Source organism: Neopsephotus bourkii, unplaced genomic scaffold (genome assembly GCF_033783945.1).
Source record: "Neopsephotus bourkii isolate Nb327-2 ecotype Australia unplaced genomic scaffold, CSIRO-AGI_Nbou_v1 NB_1765, whole genome shotgun sequence".
Classification (NCBI taxonomy): domain Eukaryota; kingdom Metazoa; phylum Chordata; class Aves; order Psittaciformes; family Psittacidae; genus Neopsephotus; species Neopsephotus bourkii.
Window position 1 is genome coordinate 6,993,184 of NW_026902239.1, and position 26,408 is coordinate 7,019,591.

The window sequence follows — 26,408 nt, forward strand, 5'->3', positions numbered from 1 at the left end:
GATGTACATGCAGCTAGTGTAGAACACGCTATTACACTCATTTGTTTTCTATAGGTATTTTCATAACTCATTCTCAGTATAACAGAATTGGATGAGTAAACTTCATAAACCTGATATCATAGTGTTTATTGCAGTTGAAGATCAATCTTCTGTCTGCAATTTAGGTGTTCAGTTATGGCTTAAGATTAGAGATGTGAATGTTATAAAGCATTGTGAATTAATTATAATTGTGGATTAAGATTAGAGATGTGAATGTTATAAAGCATCTAGACCTATAAAGGTCTAATTATTTGCTTTTATTGTTTGTATAATTGAAGTAAATGGAACTGGGTTGCAGACCTCTTTATCTTTCTCTTCACACACATTTTGGAGCTATTTTTTTTTAGGCATATCCTGGTTTTAGTGTGGATGTATTTAATTCTCTTCCAAATGGAAATTAGATTTGTATGCTGTGTGAAATGGTTTAAATCCAAGGTAACTTTATGTCAGGTAAATCTAGCCAACAGCACAATTAGTGGTTTTATTACAAAAAATACTTCCATATTGCTTATCCGGTGTGTGTCTCTTACAAAAATTGGAGAGGATTTGGATATTCTGAGGTCAGAAAAGACTAGTATAGGGAGGTTTTTGTGCATTTTCTCCCAATAAACGATACATTTAACCTTTTTGCTCTTGAAGTTAACTCTAAAATTGTCTTAATGTCTTCTGTCAAGAGAACACTTACTTAGCTTGAGCAATTCTAGAACTCGTCATTGTATCTGGGATATGACTTACGGGACCTAATATAGGTTGGCTGTGTCCACCTAAGGTAAATGCACTTGTTTTTTATAAGGAACAGGCACTTCTAGGAGGTGACTGAGTTCATTCTGAAATAGATGTCTGAGAGGGGAACCGAACTAAATGCCTCTTTTCTTCCATTGGCTATGAAGGAAGTCAGTACATACATAATTACATCTCAGCAGTCTAGGGTCAAAAGAAGCTGTGTCCACTAGCATCAAAAGAGATGACTACAGTGATAGAAAAGACATTTTCTTTTTAGAAAAAGGAGTGATTAACTGAAGGACTGAAGACAGAAAACTTACTTTGCTTGTTACTTCATTCAGTTTAATTATTGAGGGGAATAAGGGAAATTGTTTGTATTATTTAATGGAAGTGGATTAGAAGAGATGAAACAGTATAATAGGTAAGGCAGCTTGTGACAAATCTTGGGTTACGAGTTGAAACCTTTCTTTTAGCTCATGCTCAGTATTCATGTTCTCTTAGCTCATGGTCAAGGCTCATGTTCTCAACATCCTTTGGTTAATGGGAAACCAGTTGTTCTGATTCGGGAACTTGAAACCAGCAAAATGCAATACTGGCCTATTCTGAGACATACTTTGCCAACAACTTATGTAGTTCTGGGGCTTGTCATGGAGTTGAAATGGATTTATTTTTTTTTTCTTCTCTTTTTTTTACATTTGTGGTTCTATAATGTATTCTGCAACACAGCCTAAACAACTGCTGAGGAAAGAGGATGATACAGAAAAATAATTATATGGTTAAGTAGGTATATTTTCAAATAATGCAGTGGACCAAATGGTGATAAATTCATAACTAAAATTCCATGAGAATAATGCAAACATGAGTTTAGAATTCTGCAGCACAGTGTTCTAAAATATTTAAGAAATCTAAAGTTTGCATTTAAAGTGCTACAGTAAGTTAGAATTAACAAAAATGCTTGCATTTTAAATGTACATCTGTGGCTGTCTGACTTTAATGCTAACAAAATGTATGATCATGCTTAGGCACCAAAATATGGGGGTCACTTTATTTTTAGATCCATATATTTTCTGTAAATAACTATGTATCTGTTAAAGTTGTAGCTAATTTTGATCCTAGCTAATTACACTGGAGTCTAGCTTAGAGTTTCCAAAGAGACTGAACTACCTGTGTCAAGGGAAGAGTTTTCCTGCAGAGGTACTTCTGTATGCCTGCTAATTATAAAGGATGATTTTGCAGTTTGGAAATGTCTGAGTTTGGGAGTTGAATCTTGTCAGTCCAACCAGGACTGTCTGTATGCTGCTTTTCATGTATTTTTGCAAATGTGGGCTGCACATGTATTTTCCTTATTTATTTAGTTCTCTTAATGATAATTTTAAGAAAAATGTTAGAAAACATTTTCTTAATTTTATTGGACATTTTTTGCATCTGTCTGTGAGTAATGTATCTGTCCTGGTCACACAGTACCCTAAAAATCTTAATTTGGCCAAAAGAGACATCATGAGTAAAAGCCAAAAAAAGCCTTTACTGGAAAAAAGACCTCACTGATTTTCCAGTTTAAATGGGATGAATCATGTTATTTGTATGCTGCTTGCTGGTTGGTTGTATTGCATTCTTTTTCTCTCAGAATGTGCCTAAAGTTGCCACAGAAGCATTTTTGAGGTAACAAGCTGGTTAGAAAAATTTTTGACATTTCTGTAGCCCATATTATTAACCATCAAAACAGAGAGCCTTATCAAGGACAGAATGCTACGTACTATTTTAAATACCAGTTTTATTTACTTTTTTTTGTCTTGGCCACCAATTCAAAGAGCCAGTAATAGTGTGCATCATTGTGTGAAGACAATTCCATTTGTATGCCTCAGTTATGTGGCTATGAACAGTACGCTGTAGTGAGAAGTGTAAGTATAGACTGCTTCCATTGTAGTATATTTGCTAGTGTGTATTCAGGGGATAGATGGGCTTTCAGTAATCAGGCAAAATATAAGGTCACCAACTGTCCAGAAAATATTTAGTACAAAGCCAACTACATTTTTCAGTGGATTAGCTATGGAACAAGTATTTAAAGACATATGAAATTTCTCACATAGCCTATACATTGAGTATTTACACTCATTTTAGCTACTTGTAGAGAATACAGCTTTATTTTTTTTTCTCCTTCAAATGGTTTCTAGATCTCCTGGCTACAGTGCTTTCTGAAAGGTAACTGTAGAAATGCTGACAAGATAGAGGAATATGTTAATCAGGAATTCATCTGTGACTAGTTTCATTGCAAGTTTTAGACCAGGAAAAATTGCTTCCAAACAGGAAAAACTCTTTCATTCCAGGAAAACTTGATGACTGGTTTAGTATTATATAGAAGGACACATTCTTCATCCATTTTTCCCCATCCCGCTGTCCTGTTAAGATGACAACACTTCCTGAACTGTTTTGCTTAGACGTTTTGGCCCAGTTGCGTACCTTCATCAGTTTGGCTTGTTCCTTAGCAGCAGCTTTTCATTAAATGACGAAAATTCCCTGGGAGATAAATGATTGAAATAAACTAATCTATTCCAGATTTAATTCTGTTTGTGATGCTAGGTGTATTAACTAGTGTTAGCCTTTTTTTTAAAGGTACCTTTATCCTAATTCTGTTTTACACCACATTGCAGTAGATGATGCAACGAGGCATATTTTACCTAATTCGGCACTATATGATCATCCAGTAAATTAGGCTTTTCCATTTAAGGAGTCCTGGCTTGTTTCGTAAGCAAAGTAATCAATATTCTAACAAATAATTGATATCTGGGATCGTTAAGATGCTCTAAAACCCTAAACTCTCTACAGGAAGTAGTGATTTAGGGGCTAAGTTGAGAAAGAGGTTCATGTGTAAGCAGGGACACCTTCCACTAGACCAGGTTTCTCAAAGCGCCATCCAACCTGGCCTTGAACACTGCCAGGGATGAGGCAACCACAGCTTCTCTGGGCAACCTGTGCCACTGCCTCAAAAATCCCATAGTGCATAAAGACCTTCCTCCTAATATCTAACCAAAATCTTCCCTTTTTTGGTTTATAGCCATTCCCCTTGTCCTATCACTACAAGCCTGTGTAAAAAGTCCATCTCCAGCTTTCTTGTAGGCCCCCTTTAGTTACTGGAAGGCTGCTGTAAGGTCTTCCCTGAGCTTTCTCTTCTTCAGCATGAACAACCCCAGCTCTCTCAGCCTGTCTTCACAGGAGAGGTGCTCCAGCCCTCTGATCATCTTTGTGGCCTTTCTCTGGTTTGTTTTTCTTAGTATTTCTTCACAGTTTTTAGCAGCCCTACATTTTGGTGTAACTTTGGTAAGATACAATAAAGCTCAACTGCATTTGCTTTCAAGCAGTGTGCAAAACCACCTATTAAATTCTTCTCCTAGACTCCTATTTTGTGATTTTCTATTACATCTGTGTCTGCATTGTAGTTAAAATCTATTTGAATTAGCAAAGTTCTACATTTTGTCAAGCTTTTAGTACTTTCCAGTGAATGTATTCCTCTTGTACATAATGTTACAGTACTGGTAAAGCAACATTCTGAGAATGTATTTTAATTATTGATGAGTGACTTAAGCTTGCAAATCGTAAAGTTTTATTTAAAATTAGAGCTGTGACTCGACGTAAAGTTTTATAATTTGTCAAATTATTAATCTAGTTTTAAGAATGCTTTTGCTTAAAAATTGCATGGGGTCTTACCAATTCTAATCCATGAGAATTTAAACTAAGAATATAATAATTATAGTTGCTAAAGGTACAGTTTCTGAAAAAATATTTTAAAGGAGGAATGGCTAATATTTTTTGTCCTGCATCCATACTGTATGAATATGAATATTTATCTTTGTGTATACAATGCAGACCTCATTTTGACATCTCAAATTTGTAGTTATTTACAGTCTCTCAAACTAAAAGTCAGTTAAAACAGGAGGAGAGTGTTAGCCTTTGAGGAGTTGGAACTAAGCACTAATTCAGTGCAAGTGCCTCTGAACACAGAATATCTTCAAAGTGTTAAATATATTATGGTAATTTTCAAAATAAAAATGTCTTCGGATATTTACATAACTTACTTTAAAACTTTATTTAAAAATTCTTTTAATGTGCTAATCATTCACTGTCTCTCTATATGAGTTACTACAGGAGAATGAAAATATTCTGTGCTTCTTACTAGTATGTTGTAAAAGGAGGAAAAAACTTTACTCAGGATTCAGTGATCTAAGATCTATATGACTGCCTAAATTTTTTTTGTAAGGTTTTTTTTGCTTTGTTCATCTTGTTTGAGATTAACAATCCAGCATTTCCCATGTTTAGGTTTACCTTGGATATTCACCTTTAATGTGAAGTTTTATCCCCCTGATCCTTCACAGTTGATTGAAGACATCACTAGGTATGTATAGTTCCTAATTTCAAACTAAAAAATGCCTGTTAGTCTATTTTGAAGGCCATATAAAATTTCTTCAGTTTCCAGATGCCATAAGAGTTTTGGCTGTTACTTTAGAATGCTATAGATGTTTTTACATCAACTTCTTTTGAACAAGGTTGAAAAAGGCAAAATGAAAACTTCAGAAAGAAACCCAAGAAAGAATTTAATGGTAAATGGGAATATGATTTGGGCAGGAGATAAGATGCAAATGATCTTTTATGAAAGAAGCTAGTGTTTTATTGTCCAGCTGCTGCTTTATTATAAAGTAATATCTTAATATCAATAAAGGTATTGATATTAAGAGCAAAGCTCAAGGGATCCAAGGTACTTCAGCAATAACCTAGACTAGGCTGGTGAAAAGCTAGTTTTATACATACGCATTAAATAGAAGCATTAGAATAATAAAATTGTTAGGGTTAGAAGGACCTTAAAGATCTTCTAGTTCCAGCCCCCTGCCACAGGCAGGGACACCTTCCACTAGAGCAGGTTGCTCAAAGCCCCATCCAATCTGGCCTTCAACACTGCCAGGGATGGGACATCCACAACTTCTCTGAGCAAACTGTTCCAGTGCCTCACAATCCTCACAGTGAAGAATTTCTTCCTAATATCTAAACTGAATCTGCCCTCTTTCAGTTTAAAGCCATTCCCCTTTGTCATATCACTACAACCCCTGTGTTGGGTAGGATGTCTGCTGATTGTTAACTTGGTAAATTTGGTAAAAGTCTGTATGCGGTACCTGAAATATTAAATTCTAATACATACGTTTAAGGCAGGTAATTATGATTTCAGTACTAAACCAGATTTCTTTTCTGTATTACATGACTTGATTAGTTTATGAACTGCAAGGGATATAAAAGTTAAAATTTTAAAGCCGAAGGGAAATGTCAAATAGGTTTTATTTTTAAACGTTAGATACCTGCAGGCTACAATGTGAAATGAAGGAGTTCTAAGCTGGCTTTTGTTACAAGCTAGATCCAGTTTTTCATCCATTTGTACTGAAAATCAGAATCTTTCCTGCTTTTCACATTATTTATGAAAGTAATATCAACTGTTAAAAATGGAAGTGAAAATTACTGTGTGGTAGTAGTACTCAAATAATGTAAGGTATAATGAATCATTAATGCATTGATTTAATTTAAAATATATGATTACATGCATCTCAATAAATTCTGTCATATCTCATAAGCCTGCCGTTAGTAACACTGTCTGTTCCTGGTTTTGGTTTTTTCTCTCCCCCCCCTTTCTTTTATCTTGCAGGTATTTCTTGTGCCTACAGCTTCGGCAGGATATAGCTTCTGGTCGACTGCCATGTTCTTTTGTGACTCACACCCTCCTTGGTTCATATACCCTGCAGGCTGAGCTGGGTGATCATGACCCAGAGGAGCACCGCAGTGACTATATCAGTGAATTCCAATTTGCACCCAATCAGACTCAAGAAATGGAAGAGAAAGTAGCTGAGTTACACAAAACACACAGGTGTGTTGGATACAGTTTGATTAAATTAAATCATTATGCTTTGTCATGTTTATGTCAATCCTGTTAAAAGTATGTGTAAAACTGCTAAGCTGAAGTTACTCTTACTTTGGAAATCTTTTTCTATGTTACTAGAGCCTCTTCCACATGTTTAAAATGTTTGGTTTTAAAAGTAGTAGCTTCAGTAAGATCTCTGAAGAGAACTTTTAGAGAAAATATTTTTATCTGAGCCATATGAATTAGTTTAAGCAACATAGAGCCTAGACTATTTTGAAAGAGTGAAGGTGGATATCTCATTTCAAGAAATTTAATATGCTTTAGAAGAACACTTTCCCATTAGGGCAAAAATGCTATTGATACCTTACAAAATGAGGTTTTCTGATGTGTCTGAATTCCAGGATTCCACTCAGTTTTGATTCTCTGTTCTTTTGTCAATAAACTGAAGGCTTATTCAATGGTTTTAGGGGCTTAACTCCAGCACAAGCGGATTCCCAGTTCCTAGAAAATGCAAAGAGACTCTCCATGTATGGAGTGGATTTACATCATGCCAAGGTACTTGGATTGGTATGGGTTTGTTCTGTTTTTTGATAGACATGTTTAGGATTAAAGAACATAGTATATATATATATATTCTAAAAAATGGCATACTCTCAGTTTTTAGGTATAAGCCTTTTATCTATTTGTCATGATAATTCACAGTTTACAGCTTCAACATACTTAGAATTTATTTTAAATCTAAGCTCACTTAATGCATGATGTATGTGCAGCTTAGAAATATTTTATTTATAAAAGTGGCTAAATATATTTAAAATGTCAGATTTTTCATGCCAAGGGTACATAGGGCTGTAAAATAAAGCCTAAAAGAACATGTAATTGTTTTAGTAATGCCATGAGAGTTAAAATCAGGGTGGGGGGAGGAGTGTGGTTTTTGGTGTTTTCCACTCTTCTGGGAAGGTCAAATGAAATTTACATTTCTAGGGGGATTTTTTTTTTTTTTTATGTGTTAAAAATCCAAATAACCAACCCCTTCCCACTGCCGTGCGCAAATCCAGAGCCTCAAATCATTAGGAAAATTGATGCGTTCTAAGCATAACGCTCCTATATTAAAAAACAACAACAAACAAACAAAAAAAAAAAAAAAAAAAAGAGAGAAGAAAAGACTTTTAAGTACTGGCAAAACGCTTTTTTATTCGGTTTCATATGGAAACAATGTGGACTTGTTTTTGCAGATTTTCCATAGACTTTTTTTCCTGTGTTCTCATTAGAAGCACTTGAAGCAAATACACATACATTTTTATTCCTGTACAATTAACTATTTATTCTTTTTTTTTTTTTAATATGAGTGCAGCGGGCAGTTCGGTTGGTCTGTAGTGTTCTAAGGAACTTAGATTTTTAGAGTCTTATTGGAGCTTTCTTTTGCTAGAGTGAAGTTACCTACAAGCATTAGAACTGCGGTTTTCCAGGAACCACTTGCAGCATTAGTTATGCCAGTGAAGTAACTTCTTAATGACAGTGCTGGCATTTGATGTAGTTGATTTGTTATTAGGGAGGACATGAGATTCTGCTGTGTTGTGTACCACCAGCACTTTGAAATTATTATGTTGATATTTTCAGCCACCTATCCATTACTTCCCCATATGCTCACTAGAATAGTAGGTGACTATCACCATGTTCATCAACTTTTTCAGACTTTTACTCCCTGTTTTAAGTTGGTTTAAGTCTTCTTTTAATATTTGTTGGAATTACTGGTAGCACATCCATCGTACATTTCCTTGCTTTTAAATTGTTAACTTTTAATTCCTTTTGTCAGAATATTGAAGAAATTCCCAGAAATGTGACATATGCAAAGCTGTTACTTAGAGTCCAAAGCCTTTCCTATAAAATATATATACTTGGCAGTTTCTGCTTTAAGAATCTCACTGTTGAGGTCTTTCAGGTTTAAATATGAAGTAAATTCCAGTTACATTATTCCCTCAAGGTATGGTAGCAATCATTACTTGTTTGGAATGTTATTAAACTGATTTTTATGAAATTGTCTCATATGTGGTAGGATTCTGAAGGCGTGGATATCATGCTGGGTGTATGTGCTAACGGCCTGCTCATCTACAAAGATAGACTCCGGATCAACCGCTTTGCTTGGCCAAAAATTCTTAAGATTTCTTATAAAAGAAGTAATTTCTACATCAAAGTTAGGCCAGCAGAAGTAAGTAGCACCTTTCTATCCTGTTTCCTTTGTGAGATCATTTCTTATCTGGTAACAAGAAAACATCCTAATTTTTTTCCCAGATGTTCTCAGAGGCTTTTGTTGCATTTGAGCAGAGCTTAAGAGCATTTTATTTTCCTTCTTGTATTCCACTGATTGTATTAAACACTTGTCTGGATCACTAAATGCAAACTGAGAAGAAAATCAATTTTCTTTGGTTAATAGATGCCATCTTGAAATTTTTAATTTTTTTACAGCAAAAGCTAGTTATGCTGGCCATGTTCTGAGTGTTTATACAAACTTGCAGTCCTGGGAGAGAGCCATCTTCTCTTCCTCTTTGGGTATAATTGTTTGCTAAATGTCAGTGCATCTAGTTTATGGCTGTAACCAAAGGGCTGAGTTTTCTGTAGGAGGTTATAACTTTTTCTGCTGGCTACTATGGAAATAGTGGATTCAACTTTCTTTTCAGATAGCCTTCTAAGTTTATGAGAGTTGCTGAAGGGAGGGCAGGGGGATAAGTTTTGAACGCATTGTAACTGGATATTGAACAAAATGTCAAAAACAAATGCTTTTTTAGATTATATTATAAAATGGTTAAAGTAGCTTTTACTGTGTGAATAAATAAAACAAAAGAGAAGTCTAAATACCAGTAATACAATAGTAACATTGTAGTTTTGTAAGTTTTGGAACACAGATGTATTGTTCTTGCACTCGCTGTAGTACATAGATGCAATAGTTTTGCTAAGAAACTGTTACATAGTGAAATGGCTTAGGTGAGCTTAACACTGCACTATGGATTTCAGACATTTATTAAATCCAAGGGAAATGTGCAGCACAACCTGCAGTACAATTACTTCATGCAGTTTAAAAATAAATATATGAAGCATCTAGTCAGAAAATGAGCAAGGAGCAGTAAAGCATTACTGGGATTTTCAACAGAGTCATTAGTTCAGTTAGGAAGTTGTAATGTGATTACCTATCATGGCTAACTCCCCAAGTCTAATTTTAATAAAGGCTGGAAATTCTGATTATTTTTTTATTATTTCTAAATCTCGCGAAGTCTTACGAAAGGAGAATTAGAGCTTGTTACAGTAATGGAGCTATCTGAACTCTACTGCTAGTTAAAAGCCAGCTTAAGGAAATGGGTTAATTTATTTGTGGATTCTTTCCAGACGGAACAGTTTGAGAGTACTATTGGGTTCAAACTGCCCAACCATCGGGCTGCTAAAAGGTTATGGAAGGTTTGTGTGGAGCACCATACTTTTTTCAGGTAAATGATAATTCTCTGCTTCTCCCACTTTACCAGGTATGAGCATATCTTCCCTTTAAAGGATAGGAGGAAAGTAGAAATTTCCCCCCTTTTTTGCCCCTTATTTCCCAGTCCCGTAACACCTCTTAGAGAGAAGACAGTCCAACAATCACCCCCAACTGACAGTTCTGAAAGTCTGAATTTAACTGCTGTATTTAAACTTTCGAGTGCTAACAGGATGGGGCTAAACTAGTTACCATATGTTAAGGCTTCCTGAGAGATTGACTCTTAAGTGACCATCTAGAAAGCCACTGTACGCCTTATAAAGAAGTTCTCAGGGCTTGACAGTAATCTTTATTCACTTCTTAGAATATTCTGCTGAGTATAAGTGTTTACTGGTCATTAAATATTCTGTACTGGTCATTAAAATTATGGTCTATTTGTAAATGAGCACTTTAACAATAAGGCACAGAGTAGTTTCTCTTTTTACTTCCTCCATTGAAAAGGAATTTGAAAAATCCTGATTTCATTTTTATAATAGCACAAACTCCATGAGGGAGTGCACATGCCCCATGCAGCCTAGGAGTCACAGATTTAGGTTGACCCTCTTAAGCACTGAATGGGCACTGAATCTGAGTTTCTTGCTTCAGATGAGCACAGTAAGTGAGGTATTTAAGAGGTAAGCTTTCCGTTCAGTACCCTGTGTTTTTATTTTAAGAAAGCAATTGTGTTTTAAGGTAAATACAATCCTGATGCTGAGTACTAGTGTAAGCTGAATATACTTGCTAGACAGAGAACCTGGGGCCATGAGATCTAAGCAGTTCATTACTGGAACTGTCAGATGGTTTTCAGTATTCAGATTTTCATTAAATGTATTCTTGAATGCAGTGTTAGAATTTGTGCCAAGATTGGCAATCAGTCTCAAAATGCTTAATTTGGAAGTACTTTTTTTAAACCCTGATCAAAGACTTTTTTTTTCATATTTGATAGAGTTCATTACTAAGTTTATTAAGATACATTCTATTCTTTAAAATCTTTTTTTGACTGGTGATGTGTGTTACCACAAATAGCATGCAGTTCTGTCTGCAGTGGGAAGTTTATCAACATTCTTCAAATAATTCATGCCATGATTTGCTTTGGTGGGAAACTGTATTTCCTAATTATATAGGAATAAAATGGACCTGAATAGGAAAAAACAAATCCTGTGGAAGTCAAATATCCTAAACTGACAACTACCATTTGAAAATATGTAAGTTCTTAGGATAATCTTGCTACAGAAACTGACATAATAAAAATAATTGGATTTTATTCTGATCAGAAGTGGCTTTTACTTACTAGAAATTGACATTATAATGAAACTTATGTAACAAATACTTGAATAATTCTGTAAAACCCATATACTTCAGTGATGTCACTGACAGAAAATCCTCATAACCTGTCATCGTGGTTTAAAAAAAGTAAAATAAATGCAGCTCTATTTTTCTTTAAAGATAAAAGGCAGAATACAACTGCAGTCCAAGAGATTATAGCTCTTTCAGAGCATGTGTTTAGTGTGAGGTGTCCCTGCCCATGGCAGGGGGGTTGGAACTAGATGATCTTAAGGTCCTTTCCAACCCTAACTCTTCCATAATTCTATGATTCTATGTGTAAAGCTTGTGTATGATACCACAGTAAATGTTACTGAATCTAGGTGTGCATTTTTAGCTTCCAGAGCTCTCAACATGCCCTGTGTAACACTGTGAGACTCCTTGTGTTGTCTTTTGCAATGTTTCAGTTTTTCTCAAATAATTGCATTAAGATTCATCTTCTTCTAATGGATGGGAAATTCAACCAGCATATGAAGGTATTAATGAAATTTTCTAATGAACTATATTGAAATGACAACCAGAAGGCATTGGATTAATTTGTGATACAGCCTTATAGGATTCCAGTACCATTTTCCAAGAGCAACAATCTACTTTAAGAAATACAGTTAGACTATGTATCTACAATAATCTTTTGAGCTAAGTTTAGTCTGCAGCTTCCAATTCAAGCAATAGCTGCAGACATCTGCTTAGAATTCTGCTTTACCATGTTTTATTTGAAACTTTAGTGATCGTTTCAGTGTCTCCCCAGAATGTCTTAAAATGTTAAAAGGTAGTCTTCAGTTATTTTATGTAATTATGCTTGTAATACAAAAAAATCCATTCAGATGCCCTTAATCAGGAAGTAATAAGTTCTCTTGTTTTTTCCACATTAAAAGATTAAAAGTTTATCTCAGCAGGGTGAAGGATAAAAACAGGCAGTTAATGCTGTAGCTTTGCCAAGACTAGAAAATAAAGAAGAGGAATAACCTTGGTAAAACCCTTTTAGCCTTCTTCCTCTTAATGCATAATGCACTCTACCTTGAAAATCATGCGGAGAAAAAAAATTGTCGCAAAGGTCGCATAAGGTTGTTTTATAGAAGCAATGAAAATGAAGCTGCAGATACTAGTGATTTTATTTCATTAGTGTCCTTTGTGCAGAAGGTTGGATTAGATTGTCTTGAATTTTGTTTTCTTTTAAAAATCTGTTGAAACATACTAGGATTCAGATGCTTGCGTATCTGAATCTTAGGCATGCAGGATTAGATCTTTCTGGCTAGCACTCTTGACAAAACCATAAACACAGAATCATAGAATGGTCACAGATGACATCCTCTCCTAGAGAAGATGGTAACCTTCTATGTAGTGTTCTTTGGTTTGTTTGCATGGCAAGGTTTTGGTAGCAAGAGGGTTATAGGGAGGGGTGGTTTCTGTGAGAAGCTGCTAGAGGCTTCTGTCCAATACAGCCAGTGTCAGCCAGCTCCAAGACAGACCTGCTGCTGGCCAAGGCTGAGCTATCAGCAATGATGGCAGTGCCTGTGGCATAACACATTTAAGAAAAAGGGGGGAGAACCACAGCCAAGGAGAAGAGTTGAGCATATGTGAGAGAAACACTTCTGAAGACCCCAGAAACCTTCTGCAGAAGGAGAAGCAGAGGTGCTCCAAGCCCCAGAGCAGAGACTTCCCCGGCAGCCTCTGGTGCAGACTGTGGGGAGGCAGGCTGTGCCCCTGCAGCCCATGGAGGTTTTACAGTGGAGCACTTATCTAGCTGCAGCCCATGGAGGACCCCATTTCACAGCAGTGGGATGTCTGAAGAAGGCTGTGGCCCTGTGGAAAGCCCATGCTGGAGCAGGCTCCTGGCAGGAGCTGTGGCCCATGGAGAGAGGAACCCACGCTGGAGCAAGTTTGCTGGCAGGACTTATGACCCTGTGGAAGGGACCCACACTGGAGTAGTTCATTAACTGCACCCTGTGGGAAGGACTCACAGTGGAGCAGTTCATAGACAAATGTCTCCTGTGTGAGGGACCCCATGCAGGACCAGGGGAAGAGTGTGAGGAGTCTCCTCCCCTTGAGGAAAAAGGAGAGGCAGAAATAACCTGTAACAAACTGACCTCAACCTCCATTTCCCATACCCCTGTACTGCTGAGGGGGAAGCAGATAGAGAATTTGGGAGTACAGTTAAGCCCAGGAAGAAGGGAATGGTGGAGAAAAGGTGTTTTTTCTCATTATCATAATCTGATTTGGTTTATAATAAATAATTTTTTCCCCAGTCAAGTCTGTTTTGCCCATGACAGCAACTGGTGAATGATCTCTCCCTGTGCTTATCTCAGCCCACCAGCTTTTCATTACATTTTTTCTCCCTCCCATGTCCAGTTGAGGAAGTGCACTGATAGAACAGCTTTGTGATGATGGTACCCTGGCATCCAGCCAAGGTCAGTCCACCACACCAGCTCACCATTCTGTTTGCTAAGTATCTGAAAATTCTTCAGAATTTCAGAAACTTGCTGAAGTATCTTTAGAGTGGCTATCAGTTTTCACAACCCACCATTAGATACTGTCTTAACGTATCTTGGATTGGATCCCACTGACAAATATTCCCTGTGCAAATGCTTCAAAAGAAGACAACAAAGCATACTTTTTAAGTCTCGCTTGCCAGTCTGTGCTATCCTAAATGCTCAGGGCACAGTAGCTGCTGGTTCTGCTTGAAAGACACTGATGTTCTGTGTGCTTCTCATTCTTTGCAGATCCTCAAATCAGAAAGCTTTATCTATTCTGATGGTTTTATACAGAGACAGAATAGGCCATGGAGGCAGGCAGGCTGGGTGAGCATGTATTTGAACTACTACACTGATCAGGAGGCAACATGAGAGGCCTTTCTAGAGGAACAGAGACTGGGAAGAGTTCCTGCAGTGATGACTGTTCTGTTCTATCAGCAGGGGTAGCAATGGATCAAACAGTTCCATCAGTGTTGAAGCTGATGGCTCATATTTCAACAACAAAAGTACAAGCAATGAGGGTTAGATGAATATGAACTTTAAGTCCTCATACTAAAGGGAATTCACGCATCACTGTAAAAAACTGATGGAACAAACCAGAATTAATCATGGCAAATTCTGCCACGTTGCTGCTTAGACTTCTGACATTGACTCTGATGCTTAGGTACAAACACACAGAATCCAACATTAATAGTACTCCTAACTGAATCTGTTTTTTCGCCCTTTCCAGAATATGCCTTTTTCTTGTCCCTATATCCAGCAAACATCAACTTACATAAACCTGTAAATGACATTGTAAAGAAAGTGGAATCTGAATCTGGCTTGTTAAACTTCTTATTGTTGGGTCACACCTCTCCAGCCGTGGTTTTTTTTTTTTCTTCAATTGATACAGCCTTCTATGCAACTTTGAGATGCTATTCCCTAACTTGAGGAATAGCAACTGCTTTACTGATATGTCAGAATATAGAAGACACAGTGGAGGTGGGATGTATAGATTTTACTGTAACATTCTAAGGAGAGAGATTTGAGAGGTATTTTACTTACAGTGGCCTCAGCTTTCTACAAAAAATATAACTTAACTACATTAGCACCAAAAGATAAGGATCCCAGATGCTTAATCATACTGTGGAAAATATGATGGTTATCAGCATCACTTCAACTCAACTTCAATTAATAAATAACATGCATTTGTTTATTAAATTCTTAGAGCTTATTGTATAATCCTTTCTTGGAGTGTGCATATCATGCATGGTGAACTGAAGTTTAATAAGGAGCTTCAAAGTACCTTATTAAATACATAAAATAAGGTCTTTTTAACTGACTTCCTTTTTAGGCTTTTATCACCAGAGCAGCCTCCAAAAGCAAAGTTTCTAACCCTGGGTTCCAAGTTCCGCTACAGTGGCCGTACACAAGCACAGACGCGACAGGCTAGCAATCTCATAGACAGACCAGCTCCACACTTTGAACGCACTTCAAGCAAGCGTGTTTCCAGAAGCCTTGATGGAGGTATGAAGTTTGTCTTATTTCTTCAGTGTAATGATTACGTTATGTGTTCTGGTTCTGATCTAACCAGCACTCAAAATGTTGACATTATAGATGGCCAGAATGTCTACTGCCAAATATGTGAATTTCTGATGGGTGATCTGAGGAGTAGCCACTTCAGTTATCAGTTTTAGGTAGCCTAAACAGTAAAAGTTTAGTCATTGCCTAAATTTTATGGCACTGCTGTGAATATATGGAGAATTCTATATCGGACATATAGCATCTGTGTTCACTACTCATATGTATATTACAGTATATCAAATCAAACCAGAGAAAAATAATTTAAGGCTTTTCACTCTCTTATGCTTTGACTCTATTCAAGTATACATATGCAGTATTTCCCAACTTTTTTGCAAGCATGTCAGCAGGAAAAGTCTTAACATTCACTGAGCTGTTGTTTCTGGAGTTTTGCTAAGAATAAAAATACTGTGACAGTTATATGCATAGAGGTATGCTATTTCTGTATTGCATTAAACCAGTCCTCTCAAAATAGTGAATTTCCACAAAACTCTGTGGCCTATTTCTTTCTTTTGTTATGCTGATTTACATTGTCACAAGAACAGTACTTTCAGTTTGTCTTCCAAGACTAATCAAAGTTGATTATCAAATACCTACCCAATACTGTGAGATTTTTCTCCCTTGCATAGTAAGTGCACATTATATTACAAGGGTGCGTTGCTGTTTATGATGAGAACCATAGACTTCCTGCAAAGGCAAGAAGCTGGAAAGTGTATTATTCAGTAAGTAGCCTGTATTGCTCATTCCTAACATCACCATAAAATGGTTATTGTTAAGAAGTCCTAAAACCAAAATGTTCCATCTTACCTAAATTAACCAAAATTATTTTGCTCTCTAATAGCTCCCATGGGTATTTCAGACCTAACTCTGCTGAGAGACTTCCATGCTACTGGAGTGCAGACTGCTGGAGGTAAAGGAATTGAGAGTGAAGGTGCTGGTCTGGCCAAATTAAATGAAGATGGCGGAGAAGATGGAAGCCCACTCAAAACTCCACAGTTAGAGCTGACTCAGGATGGAAAGGTATGGCTGACTTTCACACCAAACTCATTTGTTCATGTGGTATGTGTCTGTGGCCTGTCACTTCTGGGCATTGTACAGAACACCATATTAAAATATTAAAGGAAAATTGTCAAGTGCTTTCTATAGATTTAACTTAATGTAAATGTATGTAGGCAAAAGAGAATATAGATTTCTGAATTGCATTGGCTTAGTGTTTCTTTTATTGGTAGAAATTTAATTTGATTTCTCAATAAGCTTGCATGAGTTCTTGAAAAAATGTTTCAAAGGTTAGATAATGTTTTATTAATTTCCTTCGTTCATTAGACTTTAAAGTTAGTATATCCACAGTTGTGAACATTCTACAAAGTTGGGTTTATAACTGTTTAATTACTGTAGGTAACAGTACTGTTTTAGTAGCCATTGCAAAATTATTTCATCCTTCAAGACCTTGTATGTTGACTGAAGAGTAGATTGCTGTGAGAAGCTGAGTACTTTGGTCTGTGCCTGTTACAAACAACCATTTACTTGTCTTGTTTGTTTGAGCTACTGGGGGAATAGGTAAAAAAATTAAATTTAGATCTTGTATGATTTGATGTAAAAATTTCCTTCTGCTAAAATCTGCTGCTCCTATCTCCTGGAGAGCCTTTCTTTTTCAGCCAGTTATCCAGAACTTTGTCGTATTTTAAAGTAGTTTTGGTTTCACACTTTTTTTTTTTGTTGTTGTTGGTTGGTTTTTGTGGTGTTTTGCTTTGTTTTTTGTGGTGTTTCATGTTTCATGTTTTTGTTTTGTTTTGGTTTTGGTTGTTTTTGTTTGGTTGTTTGCTGCTAATTTGAAATAATTTTGAATTACCACAGAGTTTCTTTATGGGAGAAAAATGGTAAAATAATTTGCTATATTTTGACTGTGGGCTTGGTAAAATAATGGTACCCCCTTGTTTTCGAAGCGGCGGTATCTTTCAATATTATAGCCAAAAGTAGAAGAGAAAAAAGCAGTATTTTGGGAAGCTGTTTCAGGAAGCTGTTCAGTAAGGTTTTTTGTTACACGTGCCAGTTCTGTGAACAGCTTTCTTTTCCTTCTAATGCAGATACTTCCTTAAGTTTCTGGCTCTCTTTAAGTCTTAAAGGAAATTGCTATAAACCCAAGAATCAAAGTGCTAGCTTGTCTTTTGTGTACTGCACTGTCCCCTGACCTTTCTGCCTTTGGATGTCTGTCTGCTTCCATCTGTTGTAAGTGACTATTACAGTTCAAAAGTACACAGTTCTCTATAGCCTGAGAACAAAGCATTCATAATGGGTTCCTTTTATAATCCACGGAAGTAAACAAGTTGGCTTCTTCTAAAATGCAAGGGGAGTTCTATTTTTATTTGGCATTTCTATTGTGTTAGTAGAGCTATCCCTGCTTCCAAGTGAAAATTTTCACTAACTAATAATTTCTTTTTTCCCCCTTTTCTTATGCCTTCAAATTCATATTTTGTTGTGTTTTCATTTTCCACTGTGCACAGAATTTTTTTCCTCAGCTCACTCATGTACACCCATCATCACTACCCATCCATTCTGTGTCATCCAGAAACCTGTCACCTGTCCCTGAGATGGACATGCTTTCAGATATTTCTGAGGAAGATCCCTTTGGGGAGCCCCTCCTGACCATCCCAGATGACTCAGAGTGCAATTCCATGAAAGAAACACCAGATCATAATAAAAATAAAATAGCTTTGCTGAATAATACCTTTGAATCTATGGCACCTGTAGCTAGTCAAGGCTCCCCAGCTGTTGAGGGAAAAATCTATACAAAGGATTACAAACCCACTGACTTGTGTGTCTCATTAAACTTTATGAGATGCTTTTCTTTTAGTTTCCATTCGCTGCTTGATGAGAATGGTTATATTACTTTTCCTAGCCTTCCTGATGTTTGCGTCTCTTTCCTCCCACCCGGGCTTCAGCACTACATTCCTATTACCTCTCCTTCTTTCATCCCCTCTTTTCTCCTTGTCTTCCTGCTGCTTCTGTCTGCTTTCCAGTCTATTTATTTTTCACTCACATTTTCCTTTCCTCTCGCTCTGTCCCTCTGCTACCTGGAGCCTAAGGCAACTTCCTTTAGTGGCTCTAATGACAATGACCTCAATGACAAAGCAGAGGAAGAGGAGGTGTGTAATTTTGTTCCTTGAATGTTGACACTTCCACATAGCTTTATTCTCCCAGAAGCTTGCTCGGTTTTGCACACTTCCAAGTATAGGGATATGTCTATGTAGATGTCTGTACATATATATATATATTTATATATATATATAAAAATACGCACACACACATAAATATGCACACACATACGTGTGTATCTGTATCTTTCTAACTTTTCCCATTTGTGAAAAATTGCCATTGTGGTATTTAGTGAATAGATAGCTGGTGGGGGTTTTTCTTCCTGCCTGAAATCCTGCAGCATGCATAATTCTACAGATACTGAGCTGCAGGCACAAAAAGAGTTGCTTTGTAGTTCAAAATGTTTACAGGCACATAAATCTGAATACCGAAAGTGCTGTGCAATAATAAATACATTATTACTTGATGCTATTTGCAAGTTGTGCTGCTTGCATTATCAGCTTGTGTTTAAAACATGTCTTCTGTGTGCATTGACCAGAACGCACATCTCCAAAATTCTAGTTAGAACCAAAAAGTGAAATTCCTAAAAGCTAAATTCAGAAAGCTCTGAACACTTTAAATGCTTTTATTAATCTAGATTTCAGATATTTCTCGTCTATGAGGGTGTGTGTAAATTTGAGTCTGTTCAGGGCACTTTATTGTTTTTAAGTGCTTTGATTAATCTCTAGGAGCAGTTAGGTGGAGACTGATGTCGTTCATGAGCTGGGATTGCAGATTTTGTCAGATTTTAGTCACTGGAGTCTGAACATTCTTTGAAATACTCTGTTAATATTGCTGTACAGAAGCCTCAGCCACACCAATACGTTGCTCTGATCATCTGGAGGGGTTGAAAAAAAAGCCTCCTTTATGTCTACTGTGCATGTTACAGCAATACCACTAGAAAAAAAGTGGTTTATTTTGATCTTCAAAGGAAATATGAATCCAAATATTACAGAAACAAAAAGGGGGAGAGTGTGCTCAATGTTACATTTAACAGAGTTTGTTAAACTGATGAAATCAATACAATATACACATTAAAACCGTATTAAACACAACATGCCATTAAAACCACTGGTCTAAGTTTAAAATAATGGAAAATTACTTTAAAGGCTTTGCATCATTTGTAACATAAAGTTGCAGAAAATAGAACCCCAGATAAGCAAGAAATAAATTAAAATGTGATATGCAGTAAGTGAACCCCTCTTCAAATTTATGAACTTGAACAGTTTTGAATTCTAAATACTTGTTTTCCTAAGACTAGCAGTTGATAGTGATACCTGTGGAAAAACTGTGAAGCTGTTTGCTTTTTAAACAGTTGTGTTCCATCAGGCATTTCAGAATACTTGTAGGTCAGATAAGATCATCTATCATTTCTGATGAGTGCATTGCAGTTTGAGGAAGAATATATTCACCTAAAAATGGGGAGTGTGCAAATAAGTATCCCAAGACTGCAATATCCTTAAAATAATTAAGGCACTTTGTAAATACTTTCTGTATATACATCTAGATATATAGGTGTTTGACTTGAATCCTAGACTCTCTTACCAAACTCTTCCATTAGGTTCCATTTTCACATCAACTTGTTGCGGAGTTGAAAGCGCTTCCCACAGAAATTACGCATATCATTATTCTTTTTTCTTTACTCATTCTTAACTTTCCATCTGGGAAAACACTGTAAAGTACAGCAAGAAAGGGACACAGTGTGAAACTTCCATTTTTCATGCCACTTATGCCAAATATTGCTTCAGCCATTCTACTACATGTAGGTGAAGGAAGACCAAAGCCGCTTAATAATTTCAACATCTGGGGCCGAAACAGTAAAGGTCTGTAAATACAGCACGCTTTGCAGCATTTATAAAGAGATGAAACCTCTGTGTTGGGCTGGAAGCATGTGTTAACAGTTCCTTTTCTTGCTGATTTTGCCATGTGCACACACAGGTGGAATATGAAGAGGAGGAAGCACAGCAGAAGGTGCATGGTTGTGTTTTTTTACAGTTAAATCTGGCTGTAGCTGCCTGCTTTGATAGCACCCTGAGCTTTCTGTGGTTTTAGTCTGAATAGTGCCTTTTCACCTTGCCTTTTTTTTTTTTTTCCTTTATTTAACTGTAATTCTAAGGGTCTTCTTTATTTATTTGCTGGTACATTTTATGTTATCTTTTTTTTTTTTTTTTTTTTTGTGGCTTAATTTTACAGAGCAGTTCCTTGAGAGTAGACGGGGAAAATATTTATGTCAGACATAGCAATTTAATGTTGGAGGTTTGTATATAATTTAAGCAACACTTTTCCTTCTCACGGGCTGCCAGGCTGCACGGGATGGGAGGTCACTTGCAGGCTGTACAGACACAGTGCATGAAGTGCATGGGGGAAAAACAGCTTGGAAATGTTGCATGTCACTTTTCTAGTTTCTGAGTTTATATTCAAAACAAACAAAACCACCAAAAATATCCAAACAAACAAAAAAAACTTCAGCTTGAAAGTTCAGTGTACATTTTTAGTATTTTTGATAGGTGCTTTCAAGGTGGCAACTGGGAATACTAGCCCTGTTTAGATAAAGCAAACACTTGGGTCCAGCTCATAATCCTAAATGTTTTTTTTTGTACATTGCTTCTCAATGTGGGCATCTTCTGGTAAACGGGGTATCTAGTTTTTGCCAGTTTAATCAACCTTTATCATATACATTATGTGAATAAACGGAGTTAGCGAGACACAAGCAGTGGTAGAAGTATGGAAAAACTAACTGTGGTCCTGATGTTGATTGATTGTAGGAGTTTTCAGAAATGTATGTGAGCATCAGATTTTTAAAGAGAATGTTTAGATATGCTTCTGAAATATTTTTTTCACTTTTCAAATGGAAGTAATCTTCCTAAAGGTTGGTTTTCATTGAAGATGAGCAACAACAAAAGAGCTTTGGACAGTATGTTAATGCATACTGCTTTGTCACTGGATTTCCATATAGTTTGTTAGTCTGGATTATTTTATCAAAGACTGTACTTATAATCATTATCATTTAACTTGTGGTTATTAACATAAGATAGAAACGGAAGAAATTTCGGAAAATCCTTTGTCTAAACGTCATTCATTTATTTTATTCATGCAGATGGGCTATAAGTAATTCCCTTTGTCACAAAAATTAGGTTTTTAAAAAAATCATTGGGTTTGTTCTGTAATAAGGAGATGTATGGATTGCAATAACCCAACTAATATGTTTTCTGGCTTTATGCAGCTTCTGATTGCTATTGAAACTTTGCTTGTATGTAACTTACTAAAGCACTGAGTGTGTGTTGCATAATTGTGCTTTAATCAAATCCAAGAAATGTGCCTTGTGTCAGGTCTTAAAATAATGACATGATTGTTACGAGCTTCAGTTTTGTAATATAATGCCTTTGGCATAAGGATTTACTTCACTCAGAAAGTACATACTTTAGGGGCACATATCTATTGTCTCGTTCGTTAGTCCTAGGTTAAAAGTGCCTACCAGAACAGTTATGTTCCTGCACAGCTCCTGATCCTTGTGTCTGCTCCTGTATCTGGTACAAAGTGAAAGACTAGCTTGTAGTTATTTGATCCAAGGTGCTGCAGCTTGGCCTCAATCATTGCAAAATATAATTCAGTATTCATGCTGTGGTGTCCCCTTTGGCACTTGCCTATGTAGGTGCAATTTAGAGAGAACACCCCTTTGATATCAGTGTGCACAAAAACTGTCCCTACTTGAATGGTGTGTCTGCTGTCAGGTTCTCAAATTGGTAGATACCAGGCTTTAAGTCTCTAAATCTCATCCTTCCAGTAAGTTTAAGCATATATGACAGGTACAATGAGTAGTCCTTCTGAAGCTGAGCAAATGTTAGTTACTTACGTGTTTGGCCCTGTAGCATTGCCTTTGCAGTAGTATTTTTCATGGAGTTTGTAATATCAAGAAAGATGCGTTTTTATAATGCTTCTTGGGTTAGACTGTTGTTTCTTACAGCTACCTTCAGTAATGTTTGTGGTACAATATCCCAAAGTGTTTGCTTCTGGACTTACAAATTTTAGGTGAAAACCAGTAACTACTGGAAGTTATGGTTGAGTCAGAGGCTTGGTAGTTTCACGTTTTATGTGAAAATAGCCCTCTGTTAAATAACCATGCACAGCATTATTTTTCCTTTGCCCTAAAATACGGAAGAAACAGTGTGTGAGTGGCCCTTCATTACAAAAACAAACCCAAATAAATCTTGGCTCCCTCATAGCCTTAAACTTTTTTATTTCAAGGCACTCCAGAGAAGTGAAACTCTTCAGACACAAGGCACTTTCCTTGGTTTGGTTTCTTTTTCCCCTTTTTTTTTTTTTTCCCAGTTAAGTTTGCTTTTGTCGTTACGTTTTGTCCTACCTTGTTTTACGTTGCGGGTTGCTAGGACCTGGATAAGACCCAGGACGACTTATTGAAACACCAGGCTAGCATTAGTGAGCTCAAGCGCAATTTCATGGAATCCACACCTGAACCACGCCCAAATGAGTGGGAAAAGCGGCGTATCACACCTCTGTCCCTACAGACACAAGGGGTATGTCACTGCTGACACTTGTCCACATGCGTTTCATACAACCCTGTATGTAATACAGTAATGCAGTTTGTCCTTTGGATTAACACTTTGTTTGGCTAATGTGATATTTGTATATACTAAGTATACGTTAACTTTTTAGCACTTACTTACCATTGAGCCTGACTTTAAATAATGTGTGGGATTTTATTGTTCTACAAGAGCAACTTAATTCGCATCACTGGAAAAAAAATTGAGGCAATGGCAGTATTTTTTTGTGTGTTAAGGACAGCTGAAATTTTACTCTTCCTTACACACATTCATGGAGATAATATTTCAGTGACAGTAGAACTTTCCTACTCTTTGACTCTTCATACACAGCATATGCATAAACAAACACACAGCCTGTGTGTTGTTTCAGAAGGACCTTATACGATCAGTTAATTTACACTGATGACTTCTTTGAGATGTATTTAATGTACTTGTTAAAAATCTACTCAATCTCCAAAAGTCTGTAAAATGAATTTATCTACTTTTCTGTATACCTCCTTCCTTCCTGAACCTTAAAACATCAGTTTGAAAAACAGTTTTCTTAACAGCTATCACCCGGAATGCCTGTGGCAAGAAAATTACCCAAATTTCTCTTGCTGTTGTGAAACTTCTAGGTTTATGTGGAGTTATTTGTTGCTTCTTTCATAAAGTAAAAGAGCGAATCAGTCTTCAAAAATAATCACTTTATCTTCTGTTGTTACCCTTTATTTTCACCACTGTTCTTACCCTTCCCTCCTAAATGTAATGTTGACCTATCCCATTAAATTCTTAGGTGTATTCTCTTCAGTTCCTAGAGAGGTGAACTTTTGCCTCAGTTAAGCTTGCTTGCTGTTACCAAATTATTTTTGTTAATAAGACATTATTTCAATAAGAGATTTAAGGAATCTGAACTGTGAATATGTGCCTACAGATAACTGTATGGATCACTTCTTTAATGAGTATTTTGTTTATTTATGGTTACTGCCAGGAAATTACCCCTCAAATTTCTGAATAGCTCCCAAATAGTTCTTCATATAGTGGTATATACATAGGTACAAAAGTTGGTCTAATTTTCAATTGGCTACAATACATTGATTCATTTATTGTCTATTTAACAAAAAAATCTTTATAGCCATTTATGTAAAAACATAACTTAATTTTTATTATATGGTTGTATGTATTTCCTGTGTTGATTTCTTTGTATTGAAGTTGGAGCCCCTCCAAGTTACTTTATCTCAGTATTTTTGTTTATCTAGTATGTTCTGTCAGTTTCAGATGGTTTGGTTTTATGCTTATGTACAGTGTATGTCTGTCTCATTGCTTGTTGATTTACACTGGTTTTATGAACTGGAAACCAAATAGAAAAAAGGAGACCACATTTTCCAAGTGAAAACGCTGCCTGGGAAGGAGATGCAATGGAGTGCAATGCCATGGATTGCTGGAGCAAAACCAGAGGAAACTGATAAGGTGGCTGCCCTGAAACCTACTGGCTTTTTGCTGTATCTGCTCTGGGCTAGCTTGGGCACTTCTTTCTTTTTCTTTTCTGCCTGATGGAGACAACTTTTTTTTTAAGCTAGTACTGAAAGCGAAGGTTGAGTTGTAAAGCAGGATCTCTGTGTATACACACATACATGAAAGCCAGCAACATTTTGCTTAAACACCATGAAGTTCTGAATGGATACTATTGAAAAGAAAACCGATTTTTTGCTGGAAAATTACTGTATTTGATGGGGCTAGGATGACAACAAAACATGTTATTTCCATTCTATATGGAAATAATTGGAGTTATTTGACAGCTTCACACAAGAGATTTTGTTTTACTTGTACACTATGTAATCATTATTCAAATGAATAATGCTGTAGAAGCAGCTTAATTTCAAAGGCAACCTGGTTGTGAGTATCTCCACACTTCTGTACCTCTCTCCTCATTTGGGAAAAGAGGGAGGTTTCCTCCACATAAGCTGGTTTAACATCTATGTGGTGAAAAACACTAGATAACCAATGGGGGGCTACTACCAGTGTATAGTGATGATGGGTGGCAATTGTGATGTTACTTTTTTAAATCACCTTTGGACTGTTTTCTATCACTTATGAACTGGGACAAAAGTATGTTAATGTGAAGCTGTTCCAGTAACATATATAGATAAGAGGTTTGTGAAACACAGTATTTCTAGCCTGAAATATTTTTGATGGCTATAGAGAAGGTTGTGTTCAAGTGCTTTTGTTATTCCTGGTTTATAAACTTGCTGGCATTAGTAGACAAAACTACATTGCTCAGTCCTATTGCTGGACTGTGTTTCCTGTCTTTTAGGATAGCTAGACAATATACCAGAATAAAGCAGGGATACATACCACTGCTAATATTCTTTCTGTTTTTCCGTCTTTTGCTCCAGTGAAAATGCTTGCAAATAAGTATATTTTTGCATATGAGAAATGTTATTTTGGGTACATCTTGTTAGTGCCACTATACTTCTGTATTGCTGTACTCCCACAAATGCACAACATCTGTGACTTAATTAGAAGAGAACTTGTGACCCATTGATATGTATGTCACAAATGTGTGAAATGTTATGTTATAGGTGCCCACGATATTTTACTTTCTTGTAATATATCCTCTTCTGCCCACTGCTTGTAAACAGTATTTCATGTTAGTGTTTATGACTATGTACCAGAAGGAATTTGCCAGGAATTTAAACATCTTCACAGACTGATACAGTATTGCAGCTACAGTAATTTGAGGAAAAGTGCCAATTCTATCTATACATTTTAATAATTTTTAGTATATGCCCTCTTAGGGAATGGGAGTTACGTTATCAAACAAATTGCATGATTGGGGTTTTCCTTTTAAAAGATTATAAGACCTAAAAATATGAATGTGGTAAAATGCAAAAACAATGGGCGGTATGTGCTTCTCTTAATTATATATGTATTTATATGTGTGGAGAGACAAATAAATGCATGCAGTCTGACCACATACCACTTTGATAATTTCCCCCCACACCACCCCTTTTTTTCATTGTTTTGAGTGGTTAGAAAACCTGAGGTACTGGAGTACAGTAGGAGTATCATGAACATTTTTGTCTTTTGGTGTAATCTCTTAATAAATGAACATTGGACACATTAAACTAGGCAAAGAAAGTGGGGCTGAGGAACACATTGCACGGATGGATTTTGAATGCAGCAGGAGGGCAGAGTTCAGTAAATTGCATTCCAGTTAACTCTTCTTA

At 36.5% G+C, this 26,408-nt stretch overlaps 1 protein-coding gene across 14 annotated transcripts in view; it reads left to right on the forward strand.

Moving 5' to 3' along the window:
* The window catches only part of EPB41L2 (erythrocyte membrane protein band 4.1 like 2), a 102,373-nt gene that overhangs the window by 62,723 nt on the left and 13,242 nt on the right, over positions 1 to 26,408 (forward strand). For 5 of the 14 annotated variants that reach the window (XM_061378377.1, XM_061378367.1, XM_061378366.1 and 2 more), the window contains 10 exons: positions 5,074 to 5,149; positions 6,443 to 6,661; positions 7,123 to 7,210; positions 8,709 to 8,861; positions 10,034 to 10,131; positions 15,282 to 15,454; positions 16,350 to 16,528; positions 20,834 to 20,896; positions 23,029 to 23,175; positions 24,544 to 24,648. In XM_061378377.1, the coding sequence (XP_061234361.1) occupies positions 5,074 to 5,149; positions 6,443 to 6,661; positions 7,123 to 7,210; positions 8,709 to 8,861; positions 10,034 to 10,131; positions 15,282 to 15,454; positions 16,350 to 16,528; positions 20,834 to 20,896; positions 23,029 to 23,175; positions 24,544 to 24,648 (1,301 nt within the window). The remainder of the gene's footprint in view (positions 1 to 5,073; positions 5,150 to 6,442; positions 6,662 to 7,122; positions 7,211 to 8,708; positions 8,862 to 10,033; positions 10,132 to 15,281; positions 15,455 to 16,349; positions 16,529 to 20,833; positions 20,897 to 23,028; positions 23,176 to 24,543; positions 24,649 to 26,408) is intronic. The other 9 variants (XM_061378370.1, XM_061378379.1, XM_061378372.1 and 6 more) reach the window with 3 other exon arrangements.